General features: G+C 41.3%; 1 protein-coding gene across 6 annotated transcripts; it reads left to right on the top strand.

Moving 5' to 3' along the window:
* Positions 1-365: 365 nt before the first annotated feature.
* Positions 366-24,456, top strand: tnk2a (tyrosine kinase, non-receptor, 2a). Of its 6 annotated transcripts, none has more exons than XM_026180109.1 (22): positions 366-469; positions 2,099-2,168; positions 9,652-9,814; positions 9,963-10,039; positions 10,326-10,526; positions 11,260-11,409; positions 11,827-11,922; positions 12,139-12,320; positions 12,405-12,531; positions 12,629-12,775; positions 12,919-13,013; positions 13,386-13,580; positions 14,247-14,338; positions 14,450-14,494; positions 14,577-14,812; positions 17,137-17,340; positions 17,436-18,055; positions 20,087-20,225; positions 20,820-20,915; positions 21,786-21,913; positions 22,478-22,534; positions 23,084-24,456. In XM_026180109.1, exons 3-22 carry the CDS (start codon positions 9,652-9,654, stop codon positions 23,088-23,090), a joined length of 3,057 nt encoding a protein of 1,018 aa, XP_026035894.1. In that variant the 5' UTR covers positions 366-469; positions 2,099-2,168; the 3' UTR covers positions 23,091-24,456. The 6 variants fall into 6 exon arrangements, 5 of the variants coding, with proteins under 5 accessions (XP_026035894.1, XP_026035893.1, XP_026035889.1 ...); XM_026180108.1 differs by having other exon boundaries at positions 366-575; XR_003273381.1 differs by lacking the exons at positions 366-469; positions 2,099-2,168 and adding exons at positions 6,773-7,618; positions 22,641-22,809.
* Positions 24,457-26,896: the final 2,440 nt, after the last annotated feature.

The following is a 26,896-nucleotide window of genomic DNA, read 5'->3' as shown; positions in this document are numbered from 1 at the left end:
AGCTTTGAGGGTTTTTTTTTTTTTTTTTTAAGTTTTTCTCCCTCTTCAGATGTTCAGTAAATTGAAGATTTACTGAACTAATTTTCTCATTAATAATTTTAAATTTCAATCATGACTGTAGCTTGTGTAAAATAATTTTAAAAAGACAAATTTGTTTTTAGAGAAACTTTTGGTGTACCTCAAGAGTTTTGCAAGTAACCCTACATCGGACAACCGATATAAATCAAATACTTGCCTCCAATTTAATGAAGTAATGGTAAAGTGTGTAAAGAGGACGTAAAAATTAGCGGGAAATAAAATAACTTCTGTAACGTGTGCTTTTATTTTGAAAGTTGAATTTCTAAACAAGATGTGCTGTTATTTTGGCGAGTTCCGTCTTCTGACGTGTCGTGACGCTCTGAAATCCCTGCACGCTCACTGGGAAGCGTCCCGGAATTAACGGAGGAAAGAGACGGAGATAACGGTTCAGGTGAATTTCACAGATACCCGATAAACGGCACGGCTGAGTACGGCGGGCAGAGTGAGGAGTGACCGGAGGAGAGGGACAGTCCCCTCCGGAAAGCCCGTCGTTTTAGGTCGGTACGATGGGGGTCATCTCTGTTGCTCTTTCTTGGATATGGTTTTTGTACATGTTGTACCAAAACAAACACGTTAAGTTCATAAATAAAAAAAATTACAAGCGAACAATAGTGGAAAAAGTATAAAACAGTGTAAAAAGGGGGTGTAATATTATTAGCCTTGGCTCTTCATTGTATTGGGACGAGTGTGTGTCCACTTAGGGCTAATCAGCTTTAGGCTGACTGACTGAGAAGATGAATTAAAATCTTTTCTGCTCTCAGCATGAGAGAGATGTTATCTGCTTACTCTCAACTGTTTATCTGACTGATTTAACTTTATGTGGAACTTTTACAAAAACATAAAGCAATCTTATCTTTAGTCACGAATAAAGGGCCAGCCCACTATAGGTACATGTCAGTTTATCAGTGTGCAGCTGCACTAAATAGTCTTGCAATGTCTGGTGTGGTTCTGCAGGGCAGGGATGTTATTTTACACTGTGGGCCGCATGCAGCCCACTTGGATCAGAACAGACCTCTTTCTGTCAGTGTAAACTACACGTTCAATCTGAGATATCTCAATATAAGAAAAAAGAAGTGCAGTTTCAGCAGTAGGGCACAGTTTTTCTACACAATAACAAAATGCTGTAGTAAATGAAAGTAACCGTTACCACTAAACTTTGAGCTTAATTTGTAAGAAATAAGCAAAAGGGCAAAATTACAGAAAACGTTCTGGGCACAGACTGTTCTGTGGTTACAAAATGTATTATTTGTTTTGAAATTTCAACAGTCGATAGTGAAAAAACTAACTTTTATCCAATTTAAGTCTTTATCTATTATTAAAAGTCCAAAACTTATGTATCCTTCACATTTTCCAAAGCCTTCCAGGGGGCCTGATCTTTGCCATACCAATTCTGGACCTGGGCCTTAGTTCTGACACCCCTGTTTAAGAGGACGCATTAGAAACTACCATATAAGTAGAGAAAGATTACAAACACAACTACCAAACACATTCATTAGTCATTTTTGGACTAGAGAGCATTTGTCAGCCTACTTATTTTGCAGTTAGTCAATCAGCCAGTAAAGTAACAGCTGTGAAATGCAGAAAATCCTGTACACTATGAATTCAAACACACCTCCTGCCATATGTTAATGAGATGCAATAGTGTGAAAGACTGTCTATGATCACTTGAATTAGTATTCAAACAGTTAACAATTTTAAACCCTAAAATAATCATTTTACACTTTAAAATCTTTTTTAAAAGAGTTCATTCTCAAACAATTGACTTTTTACACTCTTTCTCAGCGATGAGGCAGCAGGTCTGTCTGAGCCTCCCCCGTGGTGACAATATGGGCACAGCCTGTTCCTGCGTGCTCGTTTTCACCTCCTGCACAATTTCTACCGGCTGTTGCTTCTGAGAGTTTTTCTGCTGCTCTCTTCACAGCAGCAGATGGAAATTTTTGTTGAAGTGTTTTGTTTTTTTCCTTTCTTGTTAATAGTTTTGACACTGACTTGCTCTCCATCTCTCTTTAACTTTGTGTAGATGTGGAGTCCCTTCATCCATGGCTGCAGCCAGATGACCTCCAGTGACTCCACCAGAGGACCCCTGCAGGGTGCGACAGATAAGCCAAAACATTATGACCGTTCACAACCAATTCCACTAAATGCCTCAAAGTAACTGAGGGTGGTCTCTGCTGCCTCAGGTTACCTTTAGAAGTGCAGATCTTTATGGTTTGGAGCTGTTTGGACTAGCACTGTGTGTATTTGGAAGTTGGTTATAGGAATAAATATTAATGTACATTCTCAGTTCCTACTAATTACTAATGCCTCATCTCTCTCAACACATAGAACCATCAGATTTCGATTCACTATGCAGTAACATCTAGAAAGAATCTGATTGTTCAGCTTCATTTATTAGCATGGAAATTATTCCAAATACACTGCATACCTGGATTGGAAACATACAGTTAAACATTATGAGTCATGGTTTGGCCTCCCCAGTAATATTATTGAAACTAGAGACTTTATAAAAGAGAGACACGAGACTCAACAAATCCTGAATATGAGAAGTTTGTAACTCTAATAATGGCCGTCAACCTCACCTGTCTCCCAACAGCCAATCATATTGTTGCACTGACATATATCCATTTGTTATGGAAGTAAAAAATCAGCTGAGTGTCCTTATTCCTCTCAGCTTCCTGTGTCTATGGGATGAGCCATGAGTCATTGATCATATCCTAACTTTGGACTGAGCTGTTAAAGAAGCTGTAATGTGTAACTTTCAGCATGCGTGGTAAAGGTATAAGCTAAACTAAAAAAAAACTAACTCGTGCAATATTTATATCCTGCTGACCCTTGAAAGTGAGCTTATGGCTCTCATTCATCTATTTAGTCGCCTAGAGAATATGACCAAAATGTCTGTGGTAAGATTTGTTTCTATAAGGAGTTTGCTGTGACAGTTATATTTTACTCTTTTCAGTAGGGCAATATGGCCAAAAATATTTATCACGATATATATTTGAACATTTGCAATAATGATATAACTGACGATATAATTGACGCGAGACAAAAAACTTTACAACTCCGCAACTTTATTAGTGCAAAAAACCCCCATCAATGTATTTTTACTTAAACAAGCAGCTGTTTTTTTATGTGCATTAAAGTTATATAAAAATGTAACAGTGCAAATGCAAATTCCTTGCTGACAGTTTAACCAAAAGGCATTTCCAGTGGAAATTGGCCAACATATCCTGAGCAGAACCATGTATAATATCCACAAAACTTAAGGTTATACAGGTTATACACACACAATACGGTAATATTATGTTGAAGCACAGCACGTATCACTCAGCGAGGCTCCTGACTACGGTAGCCATAATGCTCGGACAATCCATCAAGCGGTGCGGCTTCGTAGCTTCAAAGTTGTACTAAAACATTTTTTGACAGATTTTCGAGCGCTGTGTACCACATAAAATGGGTTCGAGGTCAGTAAGCACAACCAGAATTCATACATAAGGCACTGTCGATTTTTCAGAAAATCAAAGAATTTTAAGAGCGACTTAGATTCCGAAAAACACGGTAATAACGACGGGCCGCTAGCATGCTCTACCAAAAATAGTGCTTTGTTGTGTATCTGACGGACGAAAGCCAAACCAGTTCCACACCACTGAAGTTGCAGCATTTTTACAAACCAATTCTGGTTCATCCGTTTCATTTAACGATCCGCTTTCGCCCTTCTCATTCTCCGTCGCTGCCTTACTTTTTCTGCCATGTGCGTATGAAAACAAAGGCACTGCACATGCGCGTTTTACCCATATTCTATCGCCATATTCCATTTTGTTATCATTCCTTTTTTTTTTTGCGCCTGTCCCGTTTGGTTCTTTTGTCATCAGAATTCTTGTCTAAAGGTGAGGAAAGATGCCCAACGGATTAACTTTACCAAATTGACCATCCCAGCCTTGCTGTAGTGGTCTATTTGATTCACCTTTTATTGTTTATTTTATTTAATTTTTATTTTCACTTGCTAGATATGGGACAGACTTGAATGAGGAAAAGAAAAGGGAGAAAAGAAGAGGGGAAAAAAACAGTGGAGAAGAGGGACGGGGATAAAGGGCAAAAAAACAAACCAACTAAATAAGCAGACAAAAAAAAATACATATATCGATCACCTGGATCACCTGTTGAGAAAGAAAAAAGAAAACAAGCAGAAGAAAACGAGAGCAATAGAATAAACAACATCACGATGATATATGGGAATATAACAGTAGCTACTAAATATTAAACATTATTGTGCAGCACGTAATATCGACATTTTCTTATCATTCCTAACGTTATACCAATATTATGAACTGTATGATATGGCCCAGCCCTACTTTTCAGTTTACTAATTTTCATCTGTTTGCAGTAAGACCAGCAATATTTCACCTGCATTAAATCACAATCATGTTTACATTTCCCTTCTTGACTGGAACATTTGGATCAGTTTTAAATCATATAACAAGCGATTAAATTACACAAGATCATGAGAAAAATCATGTTGACACCTCATGACCCTGATGAAGGCCACAAGCCGAAACGCGTTGGTCAATTATTAAAGTTGTTCATCTTCCTTCAAGTGTTGCTGGAGTTGCTGCATTGTGGCCTCTTTCACAGAAAGAAACCAAAACCTCAAACTTTTTATCTCATTAACTCTAGTGACCAAATATTTGGTGTAACATTTGAATTAGTTATGAAATTGCAGAAGAAAACTGTTGTTTTCTTTCCAAAGCACAGGCTGAATGAATCTCAAAGCTTTCTTTTCCTGCAGTGTTTTTTTTTTCTTTTAAGGTGACTTATATCAGAAATATTGAAACACACAAACAAATATGGCAGGAAATTCTACCAGGTGCTGTTGAATTCATATCATGCTCTGCCTAAACCAGGACGGGCCAGGGATGAAATATGCAGAATAAATCCTCATCTGTGCACGTTGACAGTCCCGATTGAACCTCAGATATCTGATGCTAAGATGAGAGAAAAATTAAGCAGCCACTTCCCTCCTATTGCCACTGAACATAAGCTAAATTTAGCTCTCCTATTTTTGGACCATCACCCTCAATAAAACACATGATGCCGTGCAGAGATGAAAGATCTGCTTCTGTCCTCATTTAGGCCGCAGATGCGCCCACACACTCATGCATGAGCATGAATGATCCAACCAGTGACTTCATGCACCAGTTAGCTCATCTTGCTGTCACATGTTGCTAATAGTAACAGCCCAGTTTCTCACATTTGCCTTTCTTTCATTTTTGAATTACAGCAGGATCTGCAGCACTGCACTTCAACACTGTTAACGGCTTTAACTGCCAAACAAGATGTACTTTGATATACGTAATCAGATCAGAAACTGTATATGGCAGCCCACCCACTTCTCAACCAGTTCAAACAAAGAAAAAGCCACACTGAGATCCTTTTATGTTAATAATATAAATTCAAAAAGAAAAGAAGAGAAAAAACAATCAAATGTTTTCCACAATAATTAGAGCTGCATAGAAAATAAATTATCTCATGGAGTAATTGATATTCTGATTTTCAGATATTATATCTGATCCAGCATCCATATGTTGTTGATAATCGTGAAATGTTTTTGGTTTTTTTTAATCTAGTTAAATACCTAAAACATCTGTTTTAAGTCTGCTCAAATGAATTAAAACTGACTAATAAATTATATTTTGCTATAAACAGTATGAGTGTACACAGTAAATGCATAAAGGCTATGCAGTGTTTGCTGCTGATGTTAGGATTGCACCTAGACATGACAGGCAATGTAGCTTATATGCACAATTGTATATTTATTGCAAGTGAACTCTTTAGGAATATATATAAAAGAGGGAATGAGTGATATCCCAGATAATTTGGGTAATGATTTAGAATTCACCCAAAGCAAGCAGAAGACCATCTGTGAATGCATATTATATTGAACCTTGAATAAATAGGCTACGGTAGCAGAAGACCACACTGGGTTTCACTGTTGTCAGCTAAGAACAGGAACAACAGCAAACTGAGGCTTCAATTCGCACAGGCTGAGCAAAATTAGACAACAGAAGACTGGAAAAACATTGCCTGTTCTGATGGGCCTCGATTTCTGCCGTGACATTCGGATGGCAGGTACTGAATAGGGTGTAGCAGTTAAGGTTGGTGGTGGTGTAATGATGTGTTCTAGGCACACTTTGGGCTCCTTAGCCATTGTCCTTTCCATTCTTTGCCAGTGTTTTTTTGATCAATTAAACTCTAATTAAATAGTGATTAAATGCCTCACAGAACTATCTTAATTGCTTGTTGTGAGTCAAGACAAATTACGGTTGTCTTGACTCACAGCAGGACTATAATTTAAGACTGCTGTAGTAAAAGGAGGATTGTGACTTCCATCTGCACTAATTTAAATTCAGTGGTAATGCTTTATTCTGGGACACATCTCTAAGAGCAGGAGCAAGACCCCCACCCCCCGAGGCTGGGGTGGAGATGGTTTGTAATGTAAATTTTGCAGATATGCAGGAACTGTACACAATCTGAAGTAGCTTAAATAGCGCGCCCTATATGAGATTTGCTAATTGGATGTGCGGAAGCTTATCAGCTGAGGCGTCAGCTGATGTGATCTGGGATTGAGATCAGCTGATCTGCCTGGATTGTGACTGAGATTGACCTCATGATCTGCCTGAAACAGTACTGTGCTCGGTTAATATAGAACAGAGAAAAGCAGGAAATCCTCTCGTCTGCCAAACTGCAATCAGTGACTGTTTCACAGTTTTTACTTGATGAGAGATTTCAGCAACGTTTCTGACACTTCCTGAAATTGATGGCCACATCACGTTACCATCTTTTAGAAATGTTCTGCTTGTTTGGGTTGAGCTTAGCGCCTATGCCATCTGCATGTCAGAATCTATTAAATGCATGCTGGGAACTGTCTCCATCTCCTTTCTCTTCAGCCTGACCATCCATCTGTCCACCTATTTTTTATCTGCAGTCTTTCCCCTCCTTCCTCTAAGATCTCCCTCTTCCACTCGCCCTCTCATTAGAGCTGCTGAATTATTTAACATCAGACAGTGGGCTTGGCTGCTGAGCCAGAAGGAGATGAAGAGGAGAGGAGGGAAAGCTGGAGAGACGGAGAAGCATGGAGGTGTCCGATACTGCGGGAAGTCGTGAGTCAGCAGGGAGAGAAAGGAGCAGTGGGAGGGAGGAGTGAAGGAGTTTATAGATAGCTTTAGGTGATACGACAGGAGAGAGTGGCGTCAAATGCCTCCCGGTGCGTTTGTGTCCGTGTTTGTGCATGCGCGCATCGATTGAGCGGAGAAGGTCATGGAGCTGAGAGGAGATTAGCAAACTAGACTCGGAGTAGGGGGAGCGCGGCAGCAGAGCTAACGCCTCCTCTGAATAGCGCAGAAACAGGAGGGCTCAATACAAAAAGGACAAGAGGAGCTGTTGCAGTATGGGGGAGAGCTATATGTACCAGCGACTCCCCTACACCAGAGGAGAGGGGGAGGGGGAGGATGAAGAGGCGGGAGACAGGAGTGTCGGTGGACAAATGGTAAAGTCTGAAGTTGTGGGTGGATGTGCAGCATCTCTTCTTCTCTGGCTGTAATTACACTATGTCTGTGTCTTTTTGTTCAGTGTTTTTCTATGAATATAAGTGTGGGTGTGGGGATGCAGGTGTATTGATCTTGGGTCTAATCTTACAACAGACACCAGATTTCATTTGATGTCTGTTTAAATTATTTAGTATCCTCATGGTTTAAAAAACAGTGTCTACTTTGTGAACCCTGTAACTGCACCAGTTATAAGTTAAACCAAAAAACTTCATTCTGAATTCAGTTTTAGGGTCTAAAATTACCCAACAGCAATTGACTATAAAGCAATAAATTAACAAACAAGCAAACAAATGTATTCCTGCCACTTAATTATGGAAGCTTGTTTCTGCAAGTCTGCAGAGGTAATATCAAGTTAATTTGGGTTATTGTCTCAAAATTTCATGTCAAAATTTTGACTTACTGATTGAGTATCTCAAAATTTAAAGTTACTTTTGATTAAGTAGGTCAACATTTTGAAATTTTAACGTACCTCTGCCTGGATTTTTTTGTTTTGTTTTGTTTGTTCTGGTTTTTAATTGTGAATGGCAGACAAAAGCCTTCACACTTAATGTTGCTTCGGTTAAATTTTAACTATTTTGTGTTGGGGTCCTGAATCCAGAGCGAACCTGCTAATGCTAGTCCAATGCTTAAGTCATGGTTCCACAATTGGGGCTGTTTGAACATGCGTTTGTCTATGGAGTGGGGATTTCAGCCAACTCAAACATGTTTCTGTGCTTAATGTGCTGCTCCCAAGGGTAAAGTTTAGTTTTGCAAAGAGCTCTATGACAGCGCTGTATTAATGCGTTTACATCTTTTAATAGTTTTGAAATATTAGGATGAAGCTATACAAAAAGCAAGAAGCTAGAGCTAGTGGTTGTTTACCTTAGCTTAACAAAGACTGTAGACTACAGTTACAGACAAATGCTGTAAAGGTAACGCTAACAAACACTCTAAAGATCTAATGAACATTTTGTATCTTTATTAATTATCCAAGAAAATTGTCACTTCACTTATTCTGCCTCAACAAACACAGAATATTGCTAATTAGATGCGATTTACTTGGATCTTTCTCTTTCACATAGAGCCTGGCTAGCTCCTCTTTTCTTGGCTAAATTAAACCACTGTTGGTTTTAGGCTTGACATCAGTAAGTGAAGTTTGTATGTAAGAGTGACATTAGATTAAGGCAAAGTAAATGTTGTAGTATATTGTCACCGTATACGGTATACAATTAAAGCAATTAGTTAAGAGGAAATTGTAGTTTGCTTATCATGAAATGGTGCAAAACTGGTTTTAGTTAATAATTTAAAGTCTGTGAAAAACTTTAAAGGTCTTTCAACTTGTGAATCTGTGAATCTGCACATTTGCTGCACATGCAAAAATGACTCCTGCTTCGAGACACAAATTCCAGCCTTAAGGGGTCTCAAGCTAGTGTACTCCTCGTGTCTGCACAAATCCTGGATAAGTGGGAGGGCTGCGTCAGGAAGAGCATCCAGCGTAAAATTGGTGCCAAATCAAATATGCAGATCTATCCACTTTGGCTACCCCTTGGGAAATAAAGGAGCAGCAGAAAGTACATTTTGCTGGGGAATCTGCAAAAAAAGATGAAACAGTAGCGTCCTAAACAATTGTCAGAAAATGTGTTTGTTGAATCTTGAAAGTCATTTTCAGGAGTAAAAATGCCCCAAATTTTCTTACTCCAGCTTCTTAAAATATGAGCACTTATTGTTTTCTGTTCTTGATGCTTTTCCAGATATCTAATCATTACATTGGTGCTGCAGATGTCACATCCCATCAGTCATTTTGGCTTTTCATAGCTGAGAGTAGCTCCTGCACTTAGAGCACACATTACAGTGTGCCCATTAATGGGGTCCATTAACATCACGCTCAGTAATGGAACAATTCAATCGCATAAGCAGAGCTATGTTAAAACTGGAGGCTGTTAACAGCACTGTATGCATCCTGATGCAGGTGAAATGTGTGTTTGCTGTGTAGATGCAGTGTGAGGAGGGCACAGAGTGGCTGCTGGAGCTGCTGACAGATGTGCAGCTGCAGCAGTACTTCCTTCGGATCCGTGATGATCTCAACGTCACACGACTCTCACACTTTGACTACGTCAAGAATGAAGACCTGGAGAAGATCGGCATGGGACGCCCAGGTACCTCTTTAAGTGTTTTTCACCCCAAACCTACGTGATAAACAGGTAATCTAAACAAATATCAGATGTGTCTGTGTGTTATCTTTTAGAAAAATACACTATAAACATACAATAAAATCCAGGTTTATTTGTGTTTGTATTTTTGCTGGTCCAGGTCAGAGGAGGCTCTGGGAGGCAGTCAAGAGGAGACGAGCCCTTTATAAAAGAAAATCCTGGATGAGCAAGGTGCAGTACCTCTCCTGTCCTGAAAGTTGCTCAAGCAAGGCTGCAATCTCACAATATGATATTCATGTATAAGCTGCATTTGTAAAAATGTCTGCTTTCACCCTCAGGTATATTTAGGAAAAGGAATTTTAGTTTGTATTGATGTGGCTTTGATTCTAATTTTATTTTATTTTTTCATGTTATGTCACATGGTCTATGTGTGTCTTTTATCAAAATAGGTTAATTTAGATTCATTCAGATTCAAATCAAGCGTGTTCGCATGCATAAGAAGTTTCTGGCCCTGCAGGTGTTTCCAGTGAAACGACCGGACGCTGACACACAGCAGCCCCACGGGGCATCGTCTGCCGCGGCCCCGGCCAGTAGTGAGTCAGGGGCCGCGCTCACCTGCCTGATTAGAGAGTCGGAGCTTCAGCTGTTTGAGCGGCTTGGAGACGGGACATTCGGGGTGGTGCGGCGAGGAGAGTGGACTGCACCCAACGGCAGAGTGGTGAGATGAAGAAACACAGTATGAGGCAGCTGAGAATGTATGACATAGAGGCTCAGGGTGTGTTTGCCCACAAACAAGCCACTTGGGTCCCATCTAGGCTAAGCATGTGGGTCCCATAGCAGTTTATCCCTTTTGGGCCTGTAAGAAATATATCTGTGGGCAACTCGTAGTCTCCTTGCATGAGAAAACCTACGTAGGAGGTAGAAAGGGCAAAGATGCCATGGGCTCTGTGTGCACACCAACTAGGGCCCACGTAGGATAAATGTGGGTTTGCAGCCCCACAGTTCACCCACAGCTACCCACTGAGGGCCCACACTGGCATGTTGGCTGGTATATTATTTATAAAAAAGAAACATTATACAAGGAAATGTGACTATTCTGGAGAAGATGAAAACACAGAACATGTTTTAGTACACAGTCAGAAATATGAGGCTGAGAGAAGGTGACTGATTCAAACCATTTTAGTAAAATGAATCTTATTGATATACTGAAAAAGAAGTGAATGTTATCAGTCCAATCTTTCATTTTCTGAAATATCACGCGTGTTCTGCGGCCCACTGTGGGTTGTGTGGGTCTGCCCGCAGCGAGGCCACACATGCCCCAAAAGGACACATTTGCTGGGTATTTGTCACTTCCTCTTAAGTTAGAGCATCCCATTTGAACTCCACAAAGTGATTTACTTATTTATTTTTTACAGAGGTTTCTCTAAAATCAGCTCTCCTTTTCTTTGTAGTTGTCAGTGGCAGTAAAATGCCTGAAATCAAATGTACTGGACTCAGATGGTCTGGATGATTTCATCAGAGAGGTGAATGCCATGCATTCACTGAGCCACCAAAACCTCATCCGCCTGTATGGCATCGTCCTCACACAGCCTATGAAGATGGTAATCCATGAGACACACACACACTTATAAGAGGGAGTTTGTCCTCTTTTTGAGAACTTGATTTATTTCCAACAGTCGATACATTGTAGCTGCTGAGCTATCAGATGTTTTCAGTGATTTTACGCTGAATGTTTCAGAGCTGTTAAGCTCAGTTTAGCCTGCAGGAGTTTCTGCTGCCTCAGGTCTGGCTACTTTAGAATAGCCCTGAATATAAGATCAGTGTTTCCCACACACAGAGGAAATTCAAGTACAAAAGAGTTCACACAGTCTACAAGTTAAAGATTTGCCGCTTCCAGATGTAACATATTTTTTAAAAAAGCACTGAAAAACAGTACAGACGGGATTATATATTTTAAAAGCAGTGCACAAAACATAAACACAATGAGCTCTGAGCACATTTTGTTTGTTGGAGTGTAGGTGACTGAGCTGGCTCCTCTGGGCTCCCTGTTGGATCGGCTCAGAAAGCGGCAGGGTCACATCCTCATCTCCTCGCTGTGTAACTATGGCGTGCAGGTCAGTTAATGCCGAAAGGAAAAAACCCCACAATGAAATTCAGTTTTATCACACTGTTCTCTCTATTAGATTTTCTTGAGTACAGTTTCCATAATATTTGTACATTTGTTTAAATTTAAATATTTATTTGTTGGAGATACAGCTCTATTTTATGACATTTCCCATGTGTAAGAATGCAAAAATGCTCCCATCTGTCACTCCACACCTTCTCCACAGGTGGCCTGTGGGATGGCTTACCTGGAGCAGAAGCGTTTCCTCCACAGGGACCTCGCAGCCCGTAATGTGCTGCTGTCCACCAATGAAACTGTGAAGATTGGAGACTTTGGCCTAATGAGGGCACTGCCTAAACACACCGACCAATACGTCATGGAGGAAGGCCACAAAATCCCTTTCCCATGGTGAGAGTGACTTTTTTCTGTCTCTACATACTATCTGTGTTTCATTATCTCAGCGTCTCAGTTGTTTTTCACCGATCTCTCCAGGTGTGCTCCAGAGTCTCTGAAGTCTCGCACTTTCTCTCACGCATCTGACACCTGGATGTTTGGGGTCACCCTTTGGGAGATGTTCACCCACGGACAGGAGCCGTGGCTGGGTCTGAATGGGAGCCAGGTGCATCTTTGAACAACCCTCTGACATAAAAAATAAAATAAATGAATTATTCATTAGCTTCAGCTAATCACGCCATTATTTATGTGTCGGTTTACAGATCCTTCACAAGGTGGACGTGGAAGCTGAGAGGCTGTGTAAACCAGACGATTGTCCTCAGGATATCTACAATGTGATGCTGCAGTGCTGGAGCCCCAAACCTGAAGACAGACCAACTTTCATTGCCCTCAGAGACTTCCTGCTCGAGGTAGCACAGTAAAACACTGTCGATCGTAATCACTAAATGTGCTTTAGGAAACGATTCTTTGTTGGCTGCAAGTATGTATTCCATGTCTAAAGGCTGTCTTTGACTCTGCTGGTGACACTAACGACACTGTGTGTGCTCTGCAGACCATGCCCACAGATATGAGAGCCCTGCAGGACTTTGAGGAGGAAGACAAGCTCCAGATTACAATGAATGATGTTATCACCATCATTGAAGGAAGGTCAGTGTGTGATGTTTTGTTAGCTAGAACATGCCTGTAAGGCATCCTTTTAGCCTGATTTTGAGAGAGCAAGCAGTTTCTTAATCAGGTTAGTGGGTTTGAGAGTCGTGCTTATGTAAGTGCCTACTACACAACGGATCTCCCGTTGAAACTGGATTCCTTACATTGTAGAAAATTACTGCAATTATAATCTTATGACTTCCTTATCACATTAATATGCGTGTGTGCATCGTATATATTGTATGTCTGTAACTACCTAACTACTAAATTAAAACCCAGAAGTTGGCAATTAAGAACGTGTACTGCTACAAGAATGCACATTACTGTAGGACAGTCACCACGTTGTTTTCATACCTGTTTGTGTGTTTTCAGGGCAGAGCACTACTGGTGGCGAGGTCAGAACAGGCGCACACTGCGTGTCGGTCAGTTTCCCCGTCATGTAGTGACGTCAGTCGCCGGTCTTTCCGCCCAGGACATCAGCCGGCCACTTAAACACTCTTTTATACACACTGGACATGGAGACACAGACCCCCAGAGGAGCTGGGGACACGCAGACCGCATAGACAGGTTAATGATACAGTACCTACAGTAATGTAGTGTCATACAGTGTGCTTCGTCAGATGTGACTGTGCTTTCTGCGTCCATGGATGGCTCTAGGCTGCTGGGCTAATGTTAGAGTCCCACCACAAGTCCAGAACGCAGAAATAGAAGACTGGAAAATGAATCTATTACAGAATAGACTCTTCTTTAAAACAGGTTAGGAAGGAGGATTTATAGATTTGTGTTATTTACATTAGGATTCCACAATGATAAGGCAGGAGAACAGATAACAGTTCTAAAAAAAAAAATCAGTTTGAAAGAAGAAAAATCACATAAAGCCAAAGCACTAAAATTGCGTTTTAACTGAAACCATGCATGTACTATTTTAAGACTGCCTATACTGCAGCTCCCCACTAGAGGGCAGCTGTGTATCATGCATAGTTTAACAGATGTTTTGCTGTTGAGCTTTAGAGGATTTTAGAAGACACGTCCACATCACTGCACTGTTTGCAACAATAGAGGAGTAGTGAAATAATTTTACTGATGTTCCAGTTCCTACAACGGGATTATTAACATGTTATTAACAAGTATGTTTATTAGCTTCAACCATCTTCAGTATGAGTTAAAGGACAGGACTTGGACTTATTTTCAATTTTAAACTTTTATTACATAAAAATGATTTTCTTTCCTTAGCCTGTACTTGGGGAACCCCATGGACCCTCCTGATGTCCTGGGAATGGATTCAGGCATTGCGAGACCGACCAAACTTCCCAACCGTGCCAAGAGTAAATTCATTTGTGCCGTGAGACTGTATTTTTGCTGAATAGTGATCTAACTTTTCTGTTACACCGATGCATGTCAAATCGAACCTAAACGCCTTTGTCTGTTTTTATCAGAGCTACCTCCCCCTCGTCCACCCCAACCTGCCGTTCTGCTCAAGAGTGAGATTTTTTCTTTAATCCTTCAAACACATGCATGTCAGTAGAAGCAATTATCTAAATCTAGAGTTTCATGTGTGTCCAGAGCCGTTCTACGACTCTGTGATGGACGATTACGATGACGAGGAAGACGCCAGCGCGTCGTCTGGGTTGAAGAAGCTGGGAGCATCCCTAGGTCTGAAGCTTCGGCCGTGGGAGGGGACAGGCGTGCGTTCAGCCAAGAGCGAGGTGTCGCTTATTGACTTCACCGATGACAGTTTCAGCTCTACCACACCTTCTCCGCTCACTGAGTCTCGGCAGCTGGATGAGGACACCCTAAAGGTAGCTCAGACCTGAGTCAGACTGTAATAGTTGATGCTCTTACCCTCATTAGTAAGAGATTTTTTTTTTAACTTCACCTAATGTGACTTCAAGACTGCATTGACCAATATGAGTCCCATTTCCCCTTTCATTATGGCCTAGAACTGTCTTTTAATGAACTGTTGAGGGTTGATCAAGCTGAGGTTGGCATGATTCTTTTCTTTCTTTGAATGTCACCCACTCCCTGAGTGGAACCATCCTGTAATCACAGCAGAGGGGTCTTATATTCCCAGCTCATCTGGAGAATTAGCCATCTGATCTTTTCAGTTCACCCTCTACAACTAAACAATGATTGTGATGTAGTTCAAAGGTTTTCAAGACACGAGGGACCTTACACGGCCACATGCATGGCAGTATCCTCAATCAAGTATAGGTGGTGCACACACAGCTTGAAATCTTTGCCAGTACTCACAAATGATGAGCTGTCTTGTTTCCCAGAGACAGTGGTCCAACCTTTGGCCTAGAAATGTCATAAATAACCCCTTCCACTTGAATTCACCCAAGGCGCGTGCAATGTGATGGATGATCAGTACTTATTGATTGATAATGTACACGTTCACGCTTTAGTGGTCTTCAGCGGAGTTGCACAGCAATTCCACCTCATACCTTCAGTCTGCCTTCAATCATCCTGACCAAGCTGCAGCTTCATGATATTTATACTGAAGTTTTTGAAGTAAAAGTAAAATTTATTTATATAGCACTTTTTAAGACAGGAAGCTATTACAAAGTGCTTCACATGGGAATAGAAAAGCATTTCAAACAAATCAAGTCACTTTTAGTGTCACGTCACATTACTGGTACACTGGTACAGCACATGTGAGCAAGCTTCACAGGCAACAGTGGTGTGCAAAAAATACAAGAAACATAAGAAACAAGCCAAATATAAGAGCAGGAATGTGAGAATTATAAGAATAAATATGTACAATTTTAAGGATGTATGCACATTAGTAATATCTATGCCAAAGTGTGTGTGTGTGTGTGTGTGTGTGTGTGTGTGTGTGTGTGTGTGTGTGTGTGTGTGTGTGTACACATACATATATGTAAAATATACAGAGGTCAGCAGTGTGAATATTGTGCACAAAAATGGCATATATGTACATTATGGAGTGCATAGTGTTGAAGTTCCGGTAGGTGACAGTGAGGTGTCTATGCAGTGTTCAGCAGTCTGGTGGCCCGAGGGAAAAAGCTGTCCCTCAGTCTGCTGGTTCGGGACGGATACTGCAGTACCTCCTGCCTGACCGAAGTAGTTTGAACAGTTTATGGCTGGGGTGACTGGAGCCTTGATGATCCTACCCACTTTCCTCAGGCAACACCATCACCTCCAATTATCCTTTCAGAACACAGCACCACTCTCTGGAGAGCTTTGCAGTTGTAACCGGTGCTGTTGCCATACCACGTGGTGATGCTCTTAGTGGCACAGCAGTAGAAGGTCCTGAGGATGTGGGGGCTCATGCTGAATCACTTCAGACTCCTGAGAAAGAAGAGGCACTGCTGCGACTTCTTCACTGTTTTGTGTGTACTCACCATGTGAGATCCCTCGCCAGATGTCGCCTAGGAAACGGAAGCTGCTCACTCTCTCCACAGCAGCGGTGTTGATGGTGATGGGAGTGTGTGCTTCCCTACACCTCCGGAAGTCCACTATCAACTCTTTTGTCTTTGTGAGTTTGAGGGTGAGATGGTTGTCTTGGCACCAGTGTGTCAGGGCGCTGACCTCCTCCCTGTAAGCCATCTCATCACCTTTGGTGACCACCACCACCAAACAAACAATATAACAATATTGAATAATTGAAACTTGTGACTAAAACAAAACTCTAACCCTGGAGGAGGTGGACCTTAATAGGTCAACCAGAAATGACCACTTCCAACTTCTGGGTTCTGTAATAGTTCTTTAAACAGAGCTGTACTGTTAGCTAAACAAGGTTAACTTAATATCTTGGCTTGAACATTAAAAAAAAAGAAAGAAAGAGGATATCCAGACCTTTGCAAAACAATTTTTCAGGATTTTCTGGCTGAAAGTCAGGTTTTATTGACCAACAGTGGGTAACTATGCATAAATAAATATAAATGCAATGATGATTTGATGGAAATCGGTGCATTTTCTGGTTATTTCTGAAGAATTAATAACGACATATGTGAGTAATTCAAACCCCAGTGAACACAAAGAAGTAATATTACTGCAGCAGTGATGATTTCCTTTTGGCTCTGGCTCAAACTTTGTTTTTGTTATGCAGGAAAAATCTTAATAACGTTGGATAACTTTTCCTTGTATCTATTTGTCTTCTCAGGACACTCCCTCCATTCTGGACTGGCCTCTCCCCCAGCCAGCGTACGATGAAGTTACTGCAGAGGCTGAGGATCAATCAGAGGACCAGGAAGTGCGGTCCATATACAAAGGGTTGACTGAAGAAGCTTCTTCATCCGCTGGTGGTGGCTTGACAGGAAGGAGCGAATCCCAGTCAGCTGACCTCTTCCAGGAGCTACAGAGGGAGGTAGTGAAAGCTGTATTAATGCCATTCGGGATCGATTTTTACTTTTAAATTATCACCCAAGCTAACATAAAGCTGCTGTTTCTCTGTTGATGTAGGTGATGGTGAAGCTGCAGGTTCCAATGGCAACAGGCCGCTCCCTCCCCTCCTCCCCACTCCCCATGCCTCTGGCTCCTTTGGGCCCGCACCGACAGATCCATCTTCCCCCTCCATCTCCCTCGTCTGCCTCCTCCTTTGCCTCCTGCTTTGAGGACAGGCCTGTGCTGCCTCCTCGCAGTCCCGTCCCTCCTCTGCGTCCCTCCAAACACAACCTCTCCGCCCGTGCCATAAACCCAGAAGCACGCACCAGCTCCATTTCACTGGGCAACGAAGATGACACACCCCCTCAGATCCCACCCAGAGACCACGCCTTTTCTCAGCCAGGCTCCCGCTCCTCGTCACCTGTAGCATTGCCACCTCCTCCTCTCGCCGTCTCGCCCCGTCGGGCATCGGGACTGCTGGGTCCACTCCTGTCCTCCAACTCTCCATCGTCGTCTTCCTCTTTGCCTCAAGCTTCATCCCATTCCTCACGCTTAGGACTTCCTGGCTCATCGTACTCCTCCACGTCCTTACTGGATCCACTCGCCTTTCGTGAGGGGCGTGGCCTTTCCTCACTGATTGACAGTTCGCAGAGCTCTGCCCCCGTCCCACTGCCGGAGAGACCAGCTTTTCTGGAGAGGTGAGTTTTTCATGGAGGCAGATTTTTATGGGTGGAGAGCAAAAAACGAATTTGTTCCCTTGATAATTTATATTTCTTCCAGAGCATATATGTATAAACAAAAAATAGTCCTCAAATGTAATGTTGGGGTAACATTATATTTTTGCCAGCTCAGTGTTAGAGATTTTTATGGCTCTGACATCAGCACTGCACCCTACAAAAAAAAAGAGGATTTGAGGACTTGATAACATGGGACCAATCAAGTGAAATGGTACACGCGTACCTGGGGTGTTTGTGCATGTGAGGGATCATCCAATTAACCCCAGCATTGCGTGACACTAACTAAATGGCACGTGTGCTCCTTCTTCAGCGCTTACTGACTTTACACGGATATATTTATTTCCAAATTTCCCACAAGGTAAATAACAAGTGAAAAATATCCACTATTATGTGAATAACACCTAGGTTGAAATGTGACATAATTTTTATTTATTATTATTTATTTTCATGAAGATCAGGAGCTAAAGTGAGTCATCAAATCACTTGGCATGAGGCATTGCTATTTTATTAGCATTTGTTGTAATAGAATATTTTTTCAGCTTGTTTGAATTTGTCGTCAAGCTGTTGAAACAAAGCTCACATCTGTGTGCTGAGTTCAGGGGGGACCCCAATACAGAAAACAAGCAAGCTTTTAAACCAGATACCAAAGACAAAGAGGAGCTGGCAAGTGGTTGCGCTCACCAACCACTTGCCAGTTTGGACCTCATTTGTCCTTCATAGCATCCTTAAGTCTTCATACCATAGATTAACGAGGAGCTGGAAACATTCCTCAGATATTTGGGTCCATTTCGACATAAAAGCATCACACAGGTGCTGCACATTCGTGATGCCAATCTCCTGTTTCACTGCATCCTGAAGGTGCTCTAATGGACTGAGACGTGGTGACTGTGGAGGCCACATTTTACTCATTTTCATTTTGCAAAATATACTCATGTATGCTGTGGTGTTTAAGTGACACTCATTTGGTGCCAAGAAAATATAATCCACATCATTACACAACCACCACCAGCCTGAACTGTTGATACACGGCAGGATGGATCCATGATTTCTGACCCTACCATCTGAATGTTGCTGCGGAAATATACTCCTCAGACAAGGCGCCAGTCTTCCAATCTTCAGTAATTCAGTTTTAGTGAGCCTGTACAAACTGTAGTGTCAGTTTCCTGTTTTTAGCTGACAGGAGTGGACAGGAGGTTTGACATGCAGTGACTTCAGAGATGCTCTTCTTCATACCTTGGTTGTGATTGGTTACAGTCGTCTTCTGATCAGCTCAAAGCAGTCCGGCCTTTCTCCTCTTACCTCTGACATCAACAATGCAATTTCACCCAGAGAACAAAAAAATCCCAGAAAAGAGCAGACAATAAGAGTGGGGCAGACAGTCGCACCGGCGGGAAATTAACCAAAAGTAACGTACAACTGGAACAAGATACAGAGGAATCGTAATTAGAAACTAATGAGAAATTTGACATTTTACACAGCATCCCAACTTTTTAAGTAACACAGTTATGAAAGCAAATAAAAGCTTATGCTAAATAAATGTTTTATAGTTGGAAAATGTCGTCAGAGACTTATTATTACGAGAATTTCTTCAGTGCAACAGTAAAATTTCAGATGTCATTCACAGAGAAACATCATCAGCTAAGGGGCGATGGTGGCTCAAGAGCTGGCAGTTTGTCTTGTAATCAGAAGGTTGCCGGTTTAAGCCCCGGCTCGGACAGTCTCGGTTGTTGTGTCCTTGGGCAAGACACTTCACCCATTGCCTGCTGGTGGTGGTCAGAGGGCCCGGTGGCAATAGTGTCTGGCAGCCTCGCCTCTGTCAGTGCGCCCCAGGGTGGCTGTGGCTACAATGTAGCTTGCCAACACCAGTGTGTGAATGACTGAATGTTGTGTAAAGCGCTTTGGGGTCCATAGGGACAAAGTAAAGCGCTATACAAATACAGGCCATTTACCATTCAAAATAATTCATATGCCATATTTCATGTTTCTTAACAGATACGGAGCAGCCAACATGGCGGCAGTCAAACCTATGATGCAGCAGCACCCTAGTGGAGCCAAACCGAACACCTCCTACAACAACAATAACGGCCGAGCTGCAGCTCCCAGCATTCAACGGGAACAGAGCATCACACAGGTGAGGGAGATCATAAGGAATGTCACTTTTTCTATTAAAACAAAAAAGTCATAACTTTTATTTGTTGAGAGTCACAGAAATGACAAACACCGAATGCTGTTGTTTTCCACAGGCAGACAAATTAGAGTCACTGATTTCTAGATAACACATGAAAAGCTAAATTGTCCCTTTTTATTGAATTCACATCCTTTTATCAACAAAGCTTTTAATTGTGAGAATGTAATGCTCAAAAAGCTGCAGATTTGAATCATATTCATATGGTTTTAACATTACCTGAGGAAGAATAATATTAAAAAAGAAAATCATTAACTTTATTACTAATTTCATTGGGACTGTGAATTAGGGAAAAACTTCAAGGGGCTTGTGGCTAATTTAAAAACAGTTTGATTCATTGCATAAGTGACTGAGAGAGTTTGAAAAGAAGGAAACCTGCTCGTTTTGTCACTTCTTCTCTTTGTACAAGCATGGTAACAAATGTGCCCACGCAGAGTTACTCTCCGAAATAAAAGTAGATTTCTTTTCATGTGTATCCATATGACAGTTGCACTTCTTTAAAATGCAAACATGACGTTAAGTTTATTGTCTGATTGTCAGGTCCAAGGAGCTGTGCACGGTGTCACGATAGAGGAGTGTCAGGCTGCTCTGCAGAGCCACGAGTGGAGCATCCCTCAGGCCATAAACCATTTAAAGGTGCAACTGTCTGTCTATACACTTTCCTAGTTTATTTGTTGCCGTTAACAAAGAATATATAAATGAATCAGAGCGCAAAAAAGTGACATATTAACAGCTATTAAGTGTGTTACCTCTTGCAGTTACTGATGGACCATGAACTGCTCTGTAAACTGTGTGATCCAACATAGTAAAAAATTGAAAACAGAATTGCTGAAAAAGAAAAGAATCAATGTGTTGCAATAGCCGAAAGTCCAGACCTCAGTGGGAAGGTATGAGAGCTGTGCATAAATGAATGCACTTAAACCTCAATGAAGCAACTATTAAAGAAGAGCGGGCCAAAATTCAAGCTTGTGATGTCAGATACTGATAAAGTCCTACAAAAAGCAATTACTTCAGATTATTGCTGCTAAAGGTGTTTCTACAAGCTATTAAATCATGGGGTGTACTTAGCTTTCCACATGCTGATTCTACATTTTGGCTTAGTCTTGTCACATAAAGACAAGACTAATAATGACACGTTCAACCATAGAACTGAAAGAGGGTTGTATACCAGGGATTGTAAACACACACATTGAGTTAGGGAGGTTACTGATTGTTTTTGTCCTGTGCTTTTAAAGGTCTTATTATAATTAATGAAACTGGATTAAATTGTTTTCTTTCAATTTTAACATTTAAGCGATTCAGTGGCTCTGCTTTTGAGAAGTACATAGGTAGCTAAAGTTTATTGTCATCATAAAGGTTAGGATGTGGGAGCTTTTCTGTTGCTAAAGAAAGCCAGTGTTCATGCTGCAAAAGAGCATCAGAACAGCAAGAAGAGAGTTAAATGTAGTAAAAACAATGATGGTAAATCACGTGTCTAAAATGCTTCTTTCACCATCTGCGCTGTAGGTGGAGCAGCTGTTTCGGCTAGGGCTGCGTTCAAGAGCCGAGTGCGAGGAGCTGCTGCAGCATCACCAGTGGGACCTGGAACATGCCAGCACGGTCATGCTGGACACATACGGACCACATCGCAACAGGTAATCAACAGTAAATGGACAGAAAAGAGCGGATGCCCACTTTGTTTTTTGTAGTACTGAGCTCTGAGTTACTACTGTCTGTAGCGGCTGATGTCTCTCCCAGGTTGAAACCTGCTTTTAATGTGCCGCTAAGTTTGTCAGCATGACATGACAGCACAAGCACAAATGTGCTAACGATCCATCTGCTTCCTCCATCCTCCTGTTAGACTGCTGCTCCGGTTGCTTTTAAGGAAGATTTTATACACTTCTTAACCTGTGGCTGTCAAATTTCTGACTTGTTGACACAGTGAGAAAAAGAACTTGAGCTAAAATAATCTCTCAAGTAATTTTCTTATTTTAGATTTTCAGTTGGTCATATTGGAAAGAGTGTTTATAAAAAAATAAAAAAATAAAACCTCAAGTTCTCATTTTTACTTTTATCTAACTTTATGGATTTTGCTTTTGTCATTCATTTATTTGTTGTCCACAGTAAGCGTCATTATATGTCAGCTCAGACACAGCTGACACTCGGCGATCATTGTCTCATCAAAGTAATAAACTTTTGTCACCTGCTACTGTCACTAGGGGGCAGTGTCAAAAGTATGTGGAACCGCTGAATGTGGGAGCTTTTTGGAGCCAGAGGTAAATTATCCACTAAGACTTGCAGGCTTGATTTGTAAAATACAGACACAGACTCCTGCTATTAAGTTTGCAGTAAGATAAAGTATCTGGATTTCTGTTTGTACAGTTGACTACACTGCAAAAATTAAAAAAGAAAAAAGGAAAAAATAACAGCACAAACGTGGTCAAGAGGAGGTCAGCAAGTCATATTCTGCTGTGGTGACAGCTAACAGAAAACCAGCAGCCTCGTAAAAATCCATCTGTCATTCACGCATCCCCAATAAAAATGTGAGCAGGTGAGCTTAGTTAGAAATATGAGTAACTGTGAACAGGAAATGTAGATGTAGAGGCAACATGTTTATTTGTTCTGTAAGTTTAGGAATTTTAACACACGATTCACTGCTTTTTTTTTCTAGCCAACCTCCAGTGGCCACTACAGGAAGTGCAGTTTTTGGCTTCATTTTTCAGCCCTGCTTAGAGCTTAAACACTCAGCGTTCAGCGATTGTTTGCTGTTGTACAGAATCCTAAACAAAGAAGCTGATATTGTACATTGTTTTTCTGCTTCTTAGGAAGTGAGAGCAGGAGGACAAATTGAGCGGCAGTCACCTTCTGACAAGCTCCCGAGCTCATCTGGATCAGCGCGCTGACACAGAGTCGGCAGGATGACTCATTGCTCCAAAGACCAGAGACGCTTTTTAATGGTCATTAAAAAGCGTCTCTGAAGCAGCATGTGTGAATACCTGCTACTACCTGTGTCACTCGCATGCTCACTATAACCTAAAGGAGCAGCTGTTACATGATTCACAATATTTACTTGAACAGTTGTTATTTATCTTTTTTTTTGGTTGTTCTTTTTTTTTTATCATTGCATTAATCCAGAGTTTGTTTCAGCTGGTAGCTGCTGCAGACGTTTTCTGGTTGTGAGGTTGTTGTAGAGGCCTGTGTGTGTGTGTGTGTCTGCGTGCGTGTGTGTGCATAAGCTTACTGTAATGTCAAATGGCTTTTTGCTGTCAAAAAGAATCAGGGAGGTATGAGCTGGCGTATAGTTGCACTTTTAGGAAAAATATACAATTAATGTTGTATAAAACATTTTACCGAGCATGTCAACAAAGATGCTAACTGCTGGTCAGAAGAACAATCTATCAGTGAAGTGAAAATGTTGATATGACTGAAGGCATATCAGATATTATTATTATTACTGTATTTTTGTGTCTTAAAGGTTCCACGTGGAGTTTTCATGTAAAAAGGCATTCAAAAGTCTTGAAACCTGCATTCTTCACATCCCAGCATGTCGTCGTCTTTCCTGCCGTCGCTGGCAAATTGCAATGTGAATCGTAAAAACTGCTTCATAGTGCTTTGAGAGTTCAAGAACTCCACAGGTTGCCTTTAAGCAAAACATTTCTGGCTTTACAACAGCAGGAATTCTGAGTGATGTCTTTAGTTTTTATTATAGGAATATTCCTACCTTTTCCTCGTGGATACAGGGTATTAGTCAAATCTCTGCACATTAGATATCTACTGCTACTTTAAACTCATGGTTATTATATCTTACTGTGATTCTGCTGTATGATAATCATCATGCTGAAGAACCTGTCACGCACTTGATTTAGTGGGCTACTGCTACGTGCTGTCGATGCCAAATTTCATAATGCGTGTGCAGATATTAAAAATTTTAACAGCTACATGGAAAAGTTTCTTCTTTTTTTTTTACAAAAAAACAAACAACAAAACTGGAAAGTTAAACTTCAGACAGGTGGTAGCAGCTTGGTGAATATGTTTATAGCAGTCATAACTCAGTATGTGTGAAGCATTCAGTTAAGCTCAACTATGAAATCTGTTTAATGTGACACTGACTATAATGTACTGTTTAATCTGAGTTGCTTACAAATGTAAAATGCAAATATGGCCTTCGTTGTTTTATAATAAACTGTAATCTCATTTCTGAAAGCTTCCTGTGGTTATTTCATTAGTTGGATACAGCGGGAAGACTGGAAGACACAAAGCGGAGATGGAACTCTACATATGTGGTTGGCAAAGATGTTAAGGATATGGAAGTCTGATTTTAATGGGATAAACTAATCCTTTGATTAAATAATGTCAAATTAACTGAAAAAATCCCCCTAAAACTATTTTGTTTACACCAGAGCAAGTGGACCCTGAAGCACGATGTGACACTGGAATCAGGCTAAGAGAAGATGTAAGGGAATGGGAGCATGGATCCTGAGGCTGCGTTCTCCGAGTGGTAAAAGTGAGTGGGCAGGTATTAAAGGTATCTGATTCGGCATGAGCCCCCGCATCCTCAGGACCTTCTATCGCTGTGCCATTGAGAGCATCCTCACTGGATGCATCACCACCTGGTATGGCAACAGCACCGCCTACAACTGCAAAGCTCTCCAGCGAGTAGTGCGGTGCTCTGAACGGATAATTGGAGGTGAGCTTCCCTCCCTCCAAGACATCTACAGGAAGCGCTGCCTGAGGAAAGCGGGGAGGATCATCAAGGACTCCAGTCACCCCAGCCATAAACTGTTCAGACTGCTTCCATCAGGAAGGAGGTTCTGCAGCATCCGGTCCCGTACCAGCAGACTGAGAGACAGCTTTTTCCATCAGGCCATCAGACTGCTGAACACGTCATAGACACCTCAGCTTCACTACTGGAACTTCAACATTATGCACTCCACACTGTATATAAATGCCACTTGTTTTGCACATATTCAACTCTGTATATTTTATTATTATTATTATTATTATTTTATTTTTTTACTATTTAATTTGTAAAAATGTGTATACACACACACACACACACACACACACACACACACACACACACGTAGGAAAATATTTAGTATACACATCCAGAAATGCATACACTATTATATATTGTACATATATTTATTAGTTTCAGGTTGGCCATTCTTGTATTTTGCTCGTTTGTGTTGTTGTGTTTGCACATCTCTGTTGCTTGTGGGGCTCGCACACAAGAATTTCACTCGCATGTGCTGTGCCAGTGTGCCTGTACATGTGATGTGACAATAAAAAGTGATTTGATTTGATTTGATTTGTGTGGCCTCGACACAGGAAAGCCAAAATTAATCCCTGAGATTGTTTCCTCGGGGAAACACAAAGACCTAGAGGTTTCTCTAGGGAGCTTGATACCAGTAGTAGTGAGTGGATGAGCCAGCATTTAATGGGCCTGAGACAACTAGTTTAAGCTGAGACATGCAATGAAATATGAACACCGTTTGTAGGTGATTTGAAATGGGCTGCAGAAGGTATCACACTGCCAACTTCAAAACATCCAATGAACCTGGGTGACAATCTTTTGGACTTGGTCTTTGATGGAATATCCTTTCATGCTGTAGGAGGTCAGAACAGTCTGTCAAGCATTTGTTTTGGTTGACTCTCAGGAGTAAGGCTTCCCTTGCAGTTCTCCAAATCCTGCATGGAGTTGGATGGAGGGACCACCAAATTCTCCCTCCAATGCTAGGAATCAGGAAGGCTGACAACCTAAAGAACACTCAAAAGTCACTGTGTTGTGTGCATATTTTCTCCATGATGAATGAAAGCTCCAGATGGGGTTGCTTTCAGTTCTTGGTTAGGACCCAGTCGTGTGTTGTTGTTTTTTTTAGGTAACCCAGACGAAGCATATTCATGTGTCAAGAATAGAGCCGAAACCCTTCCACACCTTGAAGAGCCTTAGCCCCATATCTTGTCAGTGGGTATATACACGCTGTAAATTGATCTGGTCATTGTGAAGCCTTTTCTCACTGGCTGTCACAGGCCCAATACCCCACACTCTAGGAGGGCACCCCAAAAGAAGTGATTGAATGCTTTCTCCAAGTGCAAAAAACACATGCATGCAAATCCTCAGATATCCTCAAGAGTATAAAGAGTTGTTGCCAGGACATAAACCCCATTTTTCCTCTTCAATCCAAGGTTCGACTAGTCACCTTTCAAAGGATTGTGAAGCTGGGGCACATCCTTCGACCACGTATCTTAAAAGGTTAGCTAATCCAGAGACTCTGTCCCAGGTTAGCCCTGCAACATCCAAGGACTCAGGGCAAATTTCATTCAATGAATTTATTCAAAGAGTTTATTAACAGCCTCTGTAACCTCAGCCCTAATGATGGGCGAGTTGGTCCTCTTCTTCCCATATTCCTGTACTTCCTCTACCAAACATATCTCAGTTCAGTTCAGGAGACCATTGAAGTATTTTTTCATTTGCCTCACTGCATTCTCAGCTATAATATATAAGAAATCTACATATGGTTTTATTAGAAAATCACCTTCGGGACCTCTATTATACATGAGTATAATACAATAAGTATCCATCTTTATCCATGTTTATGGCATATCTTCAGACTTTAGTCACCAGGAAATATGGC

The sequence above is a fragment of the Astatotilapia calliptera genome, chromosome 9, assembly GCF_900246225.1.
Source record: "Astatotilapia calliptera chromosome 9, fAstCal1.2, whole genome shotgun sequence".
Lineage (NCBI taxonomy): Eukaryota > Metazoa > Chordata > Actinopteri > Cichliformes > Cichlidae > Astatotilapia > Astatotilapia calliptera.
Note: the sequence above shows the minus strand (reverse complement) of the source record. Positions and strands in the feature narration are given on the sequence as shown.

Excerpts from the sequence above, each read along its gene's own strand:
- tnk2a (XM_026180104.1), top strand. The coding sequence starts at position 7,520 with ATGGGGGAGAGCTATATGTACCAGCGACTCCCCTACACCAGAGGAGAG. Across the intron at positions 9,815-9,962 it reads GATCGGCATGGGACGCCCAG|GTCCAGGTCAGAGGAGGCTC; the intron begins GTACCTCTTTAA and ends GTATTTTTGCTG. Across the intron at positions 14,339-14,449 it reads ACTTCCCAACCGTGCCAAGA|AGCTACCTCCCCCTCGTCCA; the intron begins GTAAATTCATTT and ends TGTTTTTATCAG.